Raw genomic sequence first — 13312 nt, 5'->3', positions numbered from 1 at the left:
ATCTGGTCCACAAATGGAGACAAATCGCACCACATTTGGCGATCATATCGTCCCAAAATTGCTAGTGCATTGGAGGCTCGAACCAAGAGGCTAGACATGGAGGAAAACCTCTTGCCCACATTGTCCAGTCGTCTGCCCTCCTTATCTGGTGGTGCTGTAAGGGCTGCAGATGGATTCTTCGATTTTCTCAGAGCCGCCTGAGAGATAACGGAGTCTGGCTTTGGTTGGCAGCCCAGGCAAGCAGGACTGTCATCAGGAGCCTTATATTTTTTCTCCAGTCGTGGTAGAACAGGGATAACGGTAGCTGGAGATTGCATGACTTTAATTCCTTCACTCCATACGTGCTTTATAATTAGGATAGAACGGATGGATTTTCTATAAGGCTCTTTGAAATCATATAGAAAACAGTCCGATTGGACCACCGGAATGGGAAGGCCAAATCTCCTTGAAGCTCTCTCCATAAGATTATGTAAACCTCCGTTGTCTGTTGGAGGCGAATCCAGAGGATCCGGTAAAGGCGAAGCAGGATCTGGAATGATATAATCGTCCCATTTTCTAACCGGATTCGGGACATTTTCAACATTCTGTTCATCACCTGAGGAATCATCATCATCATCCTGTCCTGAGATGAGATCCCGTCGTTCCTGCAAAGGTTCTGGTTCTGGCCGCAGATGGAGGTGGCGGTGGTGGCAGAGAAGATGTTTGAATGGACTCGGAGGCTTGAGATGGAAATCTACTCCTATAATCCTCTAACAATCTGCAAGTCATTTATAAGGGAAGAAGGCATGGCCACCATGCCTTGATGTGACTGTTCTTGAGGCCTATCCCGAGGAGGAAGTTGCCGTTGTTCCAAGTAATAATCATCAGAATCGGAGTCCTGGTATTTCACCTGGAGCTGAGAAGAGCTGTACACATCTCCATAAAGTATATCATCCTCATCTGAGTATTCCTCGTCCAACAGTAATGCAGGAGGTAATGGTGTTACCCTCCGCGGTGATGTCATTTCGGTGTTATTTGGCGTCTTTTAATAGAGATTTTGACGTTCTGCACCATCGATGGAGTCATCAACGACGTCGTCGTCGAAGGAATCATCATTGTAGAATGCATAGTCGTCGGTGGAAGGATCATCTTCGATGGTGGACTGATCGTCGACGGGACAGTCGACGAGCTTGACGTCAGCACCATCATAGCCGTCGTCGTCATCATGATCATCGGCGTCATAGTCGTCGAGGTTGTTAGCATCGTCCTCGCCATTGTCGACGAAGTCGTTGTCGAAGCGTTCGATGGCGAAGCTCTCGACGAAAGGACCGTCGACGGAGCCGAAGTCTGGTGGCTTTTAGTTGTCGTCGTCGACGTACCTCGAATTATCGTCATCGACAAACGGGTTTTCTTCTCTGATTTTCCCTCCTGAGGTACAGATGCAGGTTTCTTGAAAAGTTTAGCCTTTTCAGTTGGTGGAGAGGCAATAGAAGGTCCAAGAATCACCTTCTGAGATGGAAGTACCTCAGGAACAAGTCCCTCCCTCTCCTTTACACCTCGGTGAGGAGATTTCTTGGGACTGAGCCTGCTAGACCTATCAGAGGTCTTTTGAGAGGCCTTAGCAGGAGGCGCAGTTGAAGGGGAAGGGGAAGACCTACCCCTCTTTTTAGACCTCCTTGGAGATGTTGCTGAGGAGGAATCTTCACTGTCACTTGAAATTACTTCTTTCTGTGACTTCATCTTCTGTAATCAGGTCAAAAGTCGTCCTTCCCTGTCTTTCAGGGTCTTAGTAGAAAAGGTCCCTCAGATCTTACAATAAATGGCCTTGTGATCCGGGTACAAGCAATAAATACAATCCTTATGCTAGTCTTCAACATAAAGCCTTTTTTTAGAGCAAGTAGGACAGGCCTTAGATAAAGCTTTCTTTTCTTTATCAACATTCTTAAGAGAATATAGTAGAAATCCAAGAGTTGTCGAGAAACCTGAGCAGAGCTCATCTGAGTATTCCTCGTCCAAAAGTAATGCAGGAGGAAATGGTGACTCCCTAAGTACAACGTGCGGTAGAACATCTGAGGCTCTGAGGCTCTCTCAGGAGGGTTGTATGAGGTGAGGCTGATCTGATTGGTTGTTGTAGTTTTTTGGTCTCTTTTACAAAAAGAGGTGGACATGCTACAAAATTAGATGAGGCCTAGGCCTTTCTTTCTCTTGTGTACCTACTGCTATGGTATTTTTTGTTTACCGAGGCTCCCATTCTGACGGGGAATGATACAAGCTATGGGAATCTATGAAAGTTCCAATCCTGGGGCAATGGTAACTTTCTAAAAGTAGCATTTTCAGAGTTGTGACTTAAAATCTGACTTCACCATTAAAAAGAGCTAAGTAAAATCCGTAAGGTCCGACTCCATCTTATGTTGGCCTCAACTCCATCTTAACTAATGGAAGTCCCCATCTTTCCTCATTTATGCAGAATCATTGTCATGTCTACTACCAGAAGCAGATGCAGCCTGACCGGATCTTTCTGAGAACTGTGAAAGCGTTAAGCTATTCAATTGATGAGCGTCTGGGTCCAATGTCTATTAATCTGGACATGATGGAAAGTAAAAGAACACATACATACATATAACCAAAACAGTGTTGTCTGAATTGACATCCTTTTACCTTATATGTTCATAAGGAAACGCCTAGGACACATACCTTGATGCACAGAATCTATGTCAGACTTTCTTAAACTTGAGTCAGAAATTCAAATTTCTTATAAGATTTGGTTTATAGATGACCACTTGTCAGGAGAGGTCCTTCACCCAAATTATGGCTCGAGATTCTGCCAGAAACGGTCCCACCTATTGCTGACACACTTCACAGATGCTATATCTCATCTAAAGTCGATAAAGCCCAATCCCAGAGGAAGACTCCAGCGTGTGTTTGATTATCGTGGGGAACAAGTTCTTCACACCTCCGCTGATAAAGACAGACTTGCTGCCTAGGCATGCAGTGCTTCCCTTCTCTAAGAAACTCTGGATTGTAAGTTGGTCTGCCTTCCATGCTCTCTTAGTATAGTGCAAAGAAGTAGGCATTGGGGTGTTAGGTTTCAGATGACATTTTAAAACATGCTAGAAATGTTCATTTATTTCTCATTAGAACGTGAGAGAGAGCGAGAGCGAGAAAGAAAAAGATACTGTAAATAATGAAATACGGTTGGTTACTGTTTACACGGTCCCCCGATCCCCCTATGGGATAGTTAGTAGCCCAAAAGCAACATTTCTATTTCAATTACACATTGAATAGCGTTTTGCAGGGCTACAATAAACTGTCTTTCACATTCATCGCTGGTGCATTGAACCAAGTTCATCCATGTCACCCGTGGGTCGGAAAGCACACCTTGTAGAGTTACGCCAAAATTCGTAACTTATGCAACAAGGGTTTTAAATTACAATTCTCTAATCACAAAACTCAACATTCCTATGTGCTCCCAATTCAAAGTTACCACTATAATAAGGGAACCCAAGGTTATTCTATGAGAGAGGGAGGTCTCACAGTATTGACAAACAGATTTAGGAGTTTTTCACTACCATGACGGGCAAAGGTTAAAAGCACATGTCCAAACTTTTAGATACACTGCACTCTGCCCAATGGGCTGTTTAGGACCTACCTTAGGAATGATATATGTATTAGAATAAAACGTTTAGGACTGGCAAAAGGTTTATTTCGACAGGTTGAAATAGCAGTTTAAAGCTGCACACACAGGCTGTAGTGGCAAGCCTGAGACAAGCTTAAAGGGCTACTTAAGTGGGTGGCACAATGAGTGTTGCAGGTCCGCTAATAGCATTTAATTTACAGGTCCTGGGCACATGTAGTACCACTTTACTAGGGACTTACAAGTAAATTGAATGTTCCAATTGAGTGTAAGGAAATTCCACCAGGTTTAAAGGGGAGAGCACAAGCACTTTAGCACTGGTTAAGAGTGGTAAAGTGTCTAGAGTCCTAAAGTCAGCAAAATTGGGTTCAGAAAACAGGAAGGTGAAAGCAAAAGTTTGTAAATGCCCAATAGAGAGGGCCAAGCCCAACACAGAGAATGAATCAAAGTTGTGGGCTTGTGTTATAAGAAGTGAGCACTAAATATTGTGTTGCAATGTAGTCTGCTTTCAAGTAGCACGACTTCAGCTCTTTCCTATATTGCAGAAGGATAGGTGTGGTTCTATTCGATATGTGGAAACTGTAAGTCTAGATTCTGAGTGCATCGATAGTCATGTTTTTCCTTCAATGACATTGCAATCAAAGTCCCATCTTCTGCCAAAGTACAGAGCATCGGAAGGCTTTTGAAGCGGCATATGAATATATGTTGATCCCTTCTGTTAGCAATTCACCCAAATATAATCGCTACAGAAAATAGCCTCACTGCATTACTTCTAGCTCCCTGAGGGTTCATTGCTCCTATGGGGTTTCTACGAAGCATGCCATGCTCTAGTGATCTAGTGGTGGTGCTCCGACGAAGACCTAAGAGTCCAGTCAACAACTATAGCGATCTCTTTGTAAAAGATGACCAACCTTTAGTGCTTCCCAGTAATTCACCAGACGCTGTTGATGGAACTAAGACGATGCCCCCTGGATGGATACCTAAACTGTTCGTACCTACCGCGGAGCCAGAGCAACCTTGGCCGGTGCCCGGTAGAGCTGTCCTATGCAGCTATAGAGGAGTCTGGCTCTGGTTCACCCCTTGGCCGTCACCTTCCCAGCCGGTCATCTGACATTGTTTTCCTCGTCTGTGTTTCCTTCCCTCCCCCTCCTCCCTCTGTGATTCTTTGATTTTACTGTTGTGACTATGTAACCTGTAACACGCTGATCCTTATGTAAAACGCTCCGATACCTCTGGGTCTAGCTAGCGCTGTATAAAACTTCGCAAATAAAATGCTCCCTACATTTTTTTTTAACTCATCTATTCTCTGAGTATTAAGGCACCCAAGAAAGTAATCTAGAAAGGGTGTGGAACACTGAAAGAAGTTAGTGAGTTTTATGTCCACGGAACATGAGCTGCATCTGTGTCTTAAAGAAGTGTTCTATGTTTGAATTTTAAGCACATTTAAAGCCCACGGATTAAACAAAATGGACCAGATGTAGGTTGCATGCAACTTTTCTTATCACAAGCATTATTCAAAACAAGATCAACACTAACCGGATCTATGCCAACAGGATATGTTCCTCTTACTACGCCCGTCATATTCGGATCCATCGTCAGGTACCTATTTGCTTTAATGTCATCGTTTCTGAAGTAAAACCAAACATACAAAACACTTAAAAAGTGGCAACATATGATCCTTTGAATTTATTTTTCCAGATAAAGCACTATAGAACATATTTTTAAATTCATTGTCTGTCTTATCTGTTACACTGTCAAAGTCGTTGCCTGCTCACTTGGAAGAAATGTGGAAAAGTACATGACATACGTTTCGCTCACATGAGATTCATGGAACAGCTAAATCGTCAGAATGTAAAGGAGAACCTGAAAGCATATTGTAAATTTTTGAGGTATGTTTTCCATGACATACTCCCCATACCTAAAGTAAGCGTTTTGTTTTTTTAAAGATAACAATCAAGGATGTAAAAATCGAAATGGGCAGATCACAGTATGCACATTTTACTACTTGTGGGCTTGTAATAGTTTAAGGAAATCAAAAAAGGAGGGAAGGAAGAGGTGGTGCTGGTTTTGCACCGAGGTGGGCTCGTCCTCCTCTTGTCAAGATACTGGTAATCAAAAAGGTCCACCTCCGAGAAGGTTAGTGTGTATCCTGTTGTTGTTGGAATACACTAGATGTGTTAAGATACCCCTCACACACCAAAAGGGCCCTTGGTGTCATGCTTCATCATCGGGGTCTTCCCGCCCGGCTGCCGGACGGGGCAGTGCTGCAACAAGCGACTACGCCGGAGCACCTTTTTAATGTGGGTGCTATGTGAGTGAATGGGAGTGAGTGTCAGTAGAGTCGGGGGTGATAAGTGATGTTAAAAAATACCTGGCCTAGTGGAAAGAAAAATGTTAATAGGCACTGGCTGGTATTATTAAAAAAAAGTGATATCGGAAAGGTTAAGCTAGTTAGTGGGCTCACTTTCCTGTGCGGGTCAACATGTTTCAGGGCGTCATGCCCCTTCGTCAGGACCGGGGTCAGATCCCCCTGTCACTCACTAAATGTTGTTTCCACAGTACCAGTCGAACTTCTAACATTTGAGAAAGCAGTAATGAAGGATCTAGAGGAGTTACCAATAGATGTCAACACAACCTTCCAAAATATTTCAAAAGTAGAAAGAACAGCCTTGCATGAACTTGCCAACAACCAAGACATTGTGATCAAGCCGGCCGATAAAGGCGGAGCTACTGTGACACAAACTTATCAGAACTATGACAGGGAATGTAAAAAGTTGTTAGAAGATAAACGCAACTACCAAATATTGAGAGAAGACCCCACAGAAGAGGTCAGGATCAGTATCTTGATAATGGTTGAGGAAGCTATGGCACATGACTGGCTCTCCAAAAAAGAGAGCGAATTCTTAATTCAGGAAAACCCAAAAACTCCATATTTTTACACAATACCCAAAATTCATAAGGAGGCTCCTTATCCACCTGGACACCCCATAGTCTCTGGTATCAAGTCAATCTTAGAACCGCTGTCTAAATTCGCGGATGCGTTTCTTAGACCCCTAGTGCAAGCAACTAGCACGTACTAGAGAAACACAAAAGCCGTTCTGCAATTGATGAGAGAAATAACTTTTGACCCAGAACAAGACCTTCTCATGGGTCTGGATGTAGAGAGCCTCTACACGAGCCTCCCCCACCAAGAAACTCTCGAGATCATAGAGGAGGTTCTCTTCAGTACACCATGGAAGTACCACACACCTAGACAAGTGGTACTGGAATGCATTTCCCTGACACTCAAAAGAAACTATTTCCAATACGAAGATACATATTACTTACAGAGGCACGGCACGAGTATGGGGAGCACATGTGCCCCCAGTCTAGCCGGACTGTATGTACACCACCTCGAGTCGACCAAGATCCTCAGCGATCACAACCCCTATAAAAACCACGTAGTAACGTGGAAGAGATACATCGATGATGTACTGGTCATCTGGAGGGGCAATCAGGATTCGGTTAACCATTTTATGTCATGGCTAAATCAACAGGATCAATTCCTCAAGTTTACTCACACTGTTTCGAAAGAGAACCTCATGTTTTTAGATCTTAACCCCTTAATTGCTGCCGTCGGCCAACGGTCGTCACGGCCACTACCTCCCCAGTGCTGCGCACGACCGTTGGACGTCCAGTTCAGCACTGGATAATGGACAGCGCAGCACTGGGGAGGTTTGTTTACAAGCTCTAAAGGGGTTAATATCTATCCAGTAGATGGGGGACTTGAGACCAGTACCCATTTCAAACCTACGGCAAAAAACAGTCTGCTATTGTTTGATAGCTTCCACCCGCGCCACCTCCGGGAGAACTTACCCTACGGGCAGTTCTTGAGGCAACGACGCAATTGTAGTAACATTGATGATTTTAAGTCCCAAGCAGGGGACTTGGAACAAAAACTACTGAATAGGAACTACCCCAGTACAATTGTGAAGAGATGTAAAAAGAGAGCCCGTAATAACAATCGTGAAGCCCTACTTGAGGACACAGAGGAAAAAGAAACGGAGAAGAGACCAATCTGTGTAACAACATATAACACCAACTCCAACCGCATTACCAAGATTGTAAATAAACACTGGAGCATCCTAGACTGTGGTAAACTTGACCTCCCAAAACCAATGTTCTCGCACAGACGAGGCAAAAACCTAAAAGATCTGTTGGTCCACACTAGACCTAAAAATGTAGGGCCTGTTGCACCTACCAGACTTACGTCAGTCGGAGGCCACCATCCATGTGGCACTTGTATATCCTGTCAGTACACGCGGAAAAGCCAAACCATTACATTCTCCAACCAAACAATATGGGAACAACGCCTGTTTACTAACTGTAATAGTCGCAACGTTGTCTATTTAATCACCTGCCCATGTGGTAAGGAGTATGTAGGAATGACCAGCAGACCAGTAAAGATTCGAATGGGGGAACATCGCAGCAATATACGATGCAAGAAGACTACCACGAAAATGTCTACCCATTACCTGACCATGGGACATAGCGTCCATGACCTAAAATGGACAGTCATCGAAGCCTTCAACAGTGATAAAAACCTTTTAATGAAGGAACAACGTTGGGTGTACCGGCTGGGCACCCACCACACAGGCCTCAATGATGACATACCCTGGTCCCAACTTAACTAATAACTGAACCAAATGCGCAATGACTAGACCATCTCCTGATAATACATCCAGCTAGTGATTTCAATGTCTCCTGTATCACTATTTAAAAACGTCAGTATCACTTAATAACCCAACCCCTCCTAATCCCATCCCAAAAGAATTATCTGCTGTCCTGTCTTGGACACAATCTGCCCATCTGGACGTTTTTTACCTGTCCCTGTTCACATGAGTCAAGGACCCCTTTTTTCCATACCCTTTTCTTCACATAACTTTAGCCATTACACTGTTTGCCGGTCGGGTGGCCTACCGCGCATGCGCGGCGACGGAACACTTTCGTCGCGCATGCGCGATCGGCTTTTCTTTCAACTGCGCATGCGCGCTACCTAACAGCATCGGCTTTACCGGAGCCGCAACTGTTCCTTCCCCCGCTATGTCCGCTATTAATTTATGAATGAGCGTGGATAATGAACACATTTATCGGCCATAATTCGGATGCCTTAGCCACAATCTGACTAGTTAAAAATGGCCACCGCGTTTACCGTCCTGACCAACTCGTGTTTATTACCACACGTGTCCCCATCTAGAGAACGATTAACCAATCTAGCTAAACAATTAACCCAATTAGTTTGACTATATAAGCCCCCGCCCAAGCTTCCTCTCTCATATTCACGGAAGCCACGGACAGAGGAGGAAGCACCACGAGGCTTTGGGTTTAGTAAGTACGGCATAGCCGGTTCCAAGACAAGCATCAGTCCTTTATGCTTTTTCTCTCCATCACGAAGCAGCCATTGAAAATCAACAGGTTTTCTTTCCTTTTTGTTCCTTCTCCCCATTTATTTTCAAAAACTTGCAGCTGGACCCAATATTACCCATCTGTCCTGTTTTGGCTCATGGGGCATTTCACCCCTCCTTGCAAAGTATGTATCTACCAACTTGTACATACCTTACCTAATTTTACTGTTGTAGTGTGTGATTGACTGTGTGTGTTCTTCAGTTGTGGTTACGTATATAACAATATTTGGCCATTATTTCAACGCTGAATTCTGTACTTTACACAGGGCATCCAGCAACATCTGTATGTGTTTTATGTGTTAGTCTTTTCTTCACCTTCTTTCACAGGTACCTAAGAGCGAAGCGCTTTGGGATACGCGCACTTATAACTCCTGGTTCTTGTTTTTTCAGGCATACAACCAAGTAAACTAGCATTAGCAAGGGCAGTGTATTTACATAAAATATATGTTCAATACACATTGATAAATTAGTACTTCACATTGTAAGGTATACACACACACTGTGGAAACAACATTTAGTGAGTGACAGGGGGATCTGACCCCGGTCCTGACGAAGGGGCATGACGCCCCGAAACATGTTGACCCGCACAGGAAAGTGAGCCCACTAACTAGCTTAACCTTTCCGATATCACTTTTTTTAATAATACCAGCCAGTGCCTATTAAAAATTTTCTTTCCACTAGGCCAGGTATTTTTTAACATCACTTATCACCCCCGACCCTACTGACACTCACTCCCATTCACTCACATAGCACCCACATTAAAAAGGTGCTCCGGCGTAGTCGCTTGTTGCAGCACTGCCCCGTCCGGCAGCCGGGCGGGAAGACCCCGATGATGAAGCATGACACCAAGGGCCCTTTTGGTGTGTGAGGGGTATCTCAACACATCTAGTGTATTCCAACAACAACAGGATACACACTAACCTTCTCGGAGGTGGACCTTTTTGATGGCTTGTAATAGTTACCAGAATGTCTGTTCTAATTAAAACTATTTAGACATTCCTAAGACAGAAGGGGTCGTCAATCATTATGAGTAATGGAATCTTTCCCCTTTACATAACTTTGGTCTGCACTGGAAAGAGGGAAATACTAAGACGCAAAGAGTTAGAGTTTATAAAAAATCTGGTTCTAACCTATGAAACCCTGCAGTTTTTTTTTTCACTTTAGGACTTCTGTTTTTGTGGATCCAGCATGGGAGCAACCTTTGCCCGAAGTCTAGCTTGTACCTATGTTTGAGCCTTTGAAGAGAGACATATATATATATAAGGAGGTTTCCCCTTTTTATGAAAAAGTCAAAAAATTGTATTGTTTTATTTATGATATTTTTTTCATTTGGAGCGGCCCAAAAGAACAGCTAGATGAATTTATTTCATAGCTTAATTTAGGAGACAAGTACCTAAAGTTTACACAGCGCACATCAGTGACACAAGAGTTCATTTCCTCAACATTACAATAAAGGACAATGAAGGACATCTTGAGGTTGAGCTTTACTCAAAACCCACAGACAGAAAAACACTTCTTCACTACAGTAGGTATCACCCTAAAAGTCAGAAGGACAATATTCCATTTGGTGACTTTTTACGCCTACATAGAAAGTGTACCGCCCTTAAGGATTTCTATACTCATTCAGAAAAGATGAAAAACAAATTGAGGGAAAGAGGCTACCCTAATAAACTTATCAACAACTTCCTAAAAAGGGCTAGATTTTATGATAGGAGATTCTCCCTAAGTGGCCCTAGGAAAAATCAAACAAAAAAAAAAAATAGTGATGGTGAGCCAGTTTTACGCGATAAGTAATAACTTTAAGAACATTATCAACCAAACTGGAAGATTTTAAATGACAGGGAAAATACGAGCCTTCCCAAGCCCCTATATGCGTTTAAGAAGAACAAAAATCTCAGGAACTCACTTGTGTTGACTTACAGAGAAGATCAGAGAGAAAAAACATAGAACTTTGACAGGCGGGCCTGCCATAGGTAACTACAAGTGTGGAAACTGTAGTGTCTGTGATCTATGTGTGAACACTAAGGAGGTACTGCTCAATGGGGCCACACAAGATTCAGACCCTTAACAACTGTAAAAGCAAAAACATCATATACCTTATTCTCTGTTCGTGTGGACCAGGGTATATAGGAGAAACAAGTAGGAAATTTAGGTACAGATTGTGTGAATACAGATCCGCGATCAACACTAAAAAAACAAATGCACCTTTTGTTAACCATTGGATCAAAAAGAAACATATATTGACAGACATCAGATGGGTAGTTTTAGAAAAAATCAAAGAACAGAAGAGGAGGAAACAAGGAGAATAGACGTAAACTAAGAACAGTGGATCATCGTAAAATTAGATACGATTAGAAATGGGCTTAGTATGGAGAAGATTGGGAAAAAATCATCTTGACATAATTCCTATTAAAGCAGCCCACTTGACAACATGACCAAGAATTCTAAGCGCGAAGTTGTGGTAATCCTTTTAAGATCAATCCTTATATGATCAGTGCATATACATTAATATATATTTGTATGATATAGAATATACAGCTACAAAAAAATTATAATTTATTCTTCTCATCTTTGTTCCTGTGTGTAAAACATATTTTTTCCTGATAGACACTCATCATCCCTCTAGTATACAAGGAGCATGTTTTTAAGGGAACAGTACACTGACCAAGATAAGTAGATGGTACCTTTTGAACGGTAAAGGTATATCTCACATGGGATTTATATCATTAGTGTTGATTGTGTAGTAGCCTAATCATCAGTGTGATAATGTTGTCCATGTTAACACAGTACATCAATAGGGCTGCCAAACTTGCCCTTACACAAAAGTAGGCAGGAAGAACACTATCTCTTACCAGACAAATATGGCCGCTAGACATGTGCAGAATAGAAGCTAGGCCGACATGAAATGCAATGTAGGCAAACAGATATGGCCGTCAGACATGCACTCTTAATAAGAGGAGGTGCCTTGAATTTAACTTTAGACCAAGCCAATACAGACACCAGACATGCGCAGATAGTTTACGATCTAGACACACACTTTTAATAGAGGAGGCGTTTTGAATTTAACTTAGACCAGGCCAAAATGGCCACCAGACATGCGCAGATTGTTTACCAGTCAGATTCAAATTTTTACTTCCGGACTCTCCACACCGTAAAAAGGAGTGTAATACAACACGGGGATACACTACAGAGGACCGAAGTAAGACGATACTCGGTGAAACGGCAGTAAGAGGACTGCGGGGAGCTTTAGTTATATGCGATAGTTAAACTAGTCCTAGACATAATTTATGTCCTCAAGACATATTATCGTGTAAGTTATATCTATATGGGTATCTGTGATCTGATTATTAAACTTTAAAGATAGCCCCCATGGCATTCAATAAGGAAAATGCTACTTACCAGTATGCATCTGTTCTTGGCATGTAGAGCTGCAGAGTTACACACTGTGCATAGATGGCTACCTAGTGTTGGGCCCGGATGTTTGCAGTTTGTTTTGTTGTAGAAAAGTCTTTGGAAGTCACAGGATAGGTGACTCCTCCTTTGGATGATACTGCGCATGGGCATCGGCTCCATCCCCAGATTGTTTTTCGCCATTAGGGAAGAGATAGAGCTGTATAAGAAGTAGTGATGTCCATGTGATTTGTATCTAATCAAGATAATACTGGAACAGATACAGGTAGCCGGGGAGGCGGGTTGGCGTGTGTATCTTTGCAGCTCTACATGCCAAGAACAGATGCATACTGGTAAGTAGCATTTTCCGTTCGAGGCATATGAGCTGCAGATTACATACTGTGCATAGATTGTATAGCAACACCTAGAGGCGACCACCAGTATCTGTTGCAGTAGTTTGAAATAGAGTTTTTAGTACAGCCTGGCCCACAGTGGCTTGTTGTTTAGTTTGCACATCTACACAATAATGTTTTGTGAATGTGTGTGGTGTAGACCATGTAGCTGCTTTGCATATATCATCTAGGGGAATGTTCCCTAAGAATGCCATTGAAGCCCCTATTTTCCTTGTAGAATGGGCTTTTGGAGGAAATGTTAACGTACGTTTGGCTTTCTGGTAACATATTTGTATGCATTTTTAACAATCCACCTAGCTATCCCCGATTTTGATATGGGGTTGCCTTTATGTGGTGGTGAAAAAGACACAAAAAGTTGTTTAGTTTAACGAAAAGTTTGTGTCCTTTCGATGTAGTACAGTAAAGCTCTTTTGGCGTCTAAGGTGTGTAGAGCTCTTTCTGCGCCTGTTTGG

General features: G+C 42.7%; 1 protein-coding gene across 1 annotated transcript in view; it reads right to left on the bottom strand.

Annotated features, from left to right (window-relative positions):
- ATP6V0A2 (ATPase H+ transporting V0 subunit a2) overlaps positions 1-13312 on the bottom strand; it is a 420906-nt gene that overhangs the window by 111260 nt on the left and 296334 nt on the right. Inside the window, exon 13 of the mRNA XM_078667621.1 lies at positions 5150-5240. Within this exon, the coding sequence (XP_078523747.1) occupies positions 5150-5240 (91 nt within the window). The remainder of the gene's footprint in view (positions 1-5149; positions 5241-13312) is intronic.

Source organism: Lissotriton helveticus, chromosome 11 (genome assembly GCF_964261635.1).
Source record: "Lissotriton helveticus chromosome 11, aLisHel1.1, whole genome shotgun sequence".
Classification (NCBI taxonomy): Eukaryota; Metazoa; Chordata; class Amphibia; order Caudata; family Salamandridae; genus Lissotriton; species Lissotriton helveticus.
Note: the sequence above shows the minus strand (reverse complement) of the source record. Positions and strands in the feature narration are given on the sequence as shown.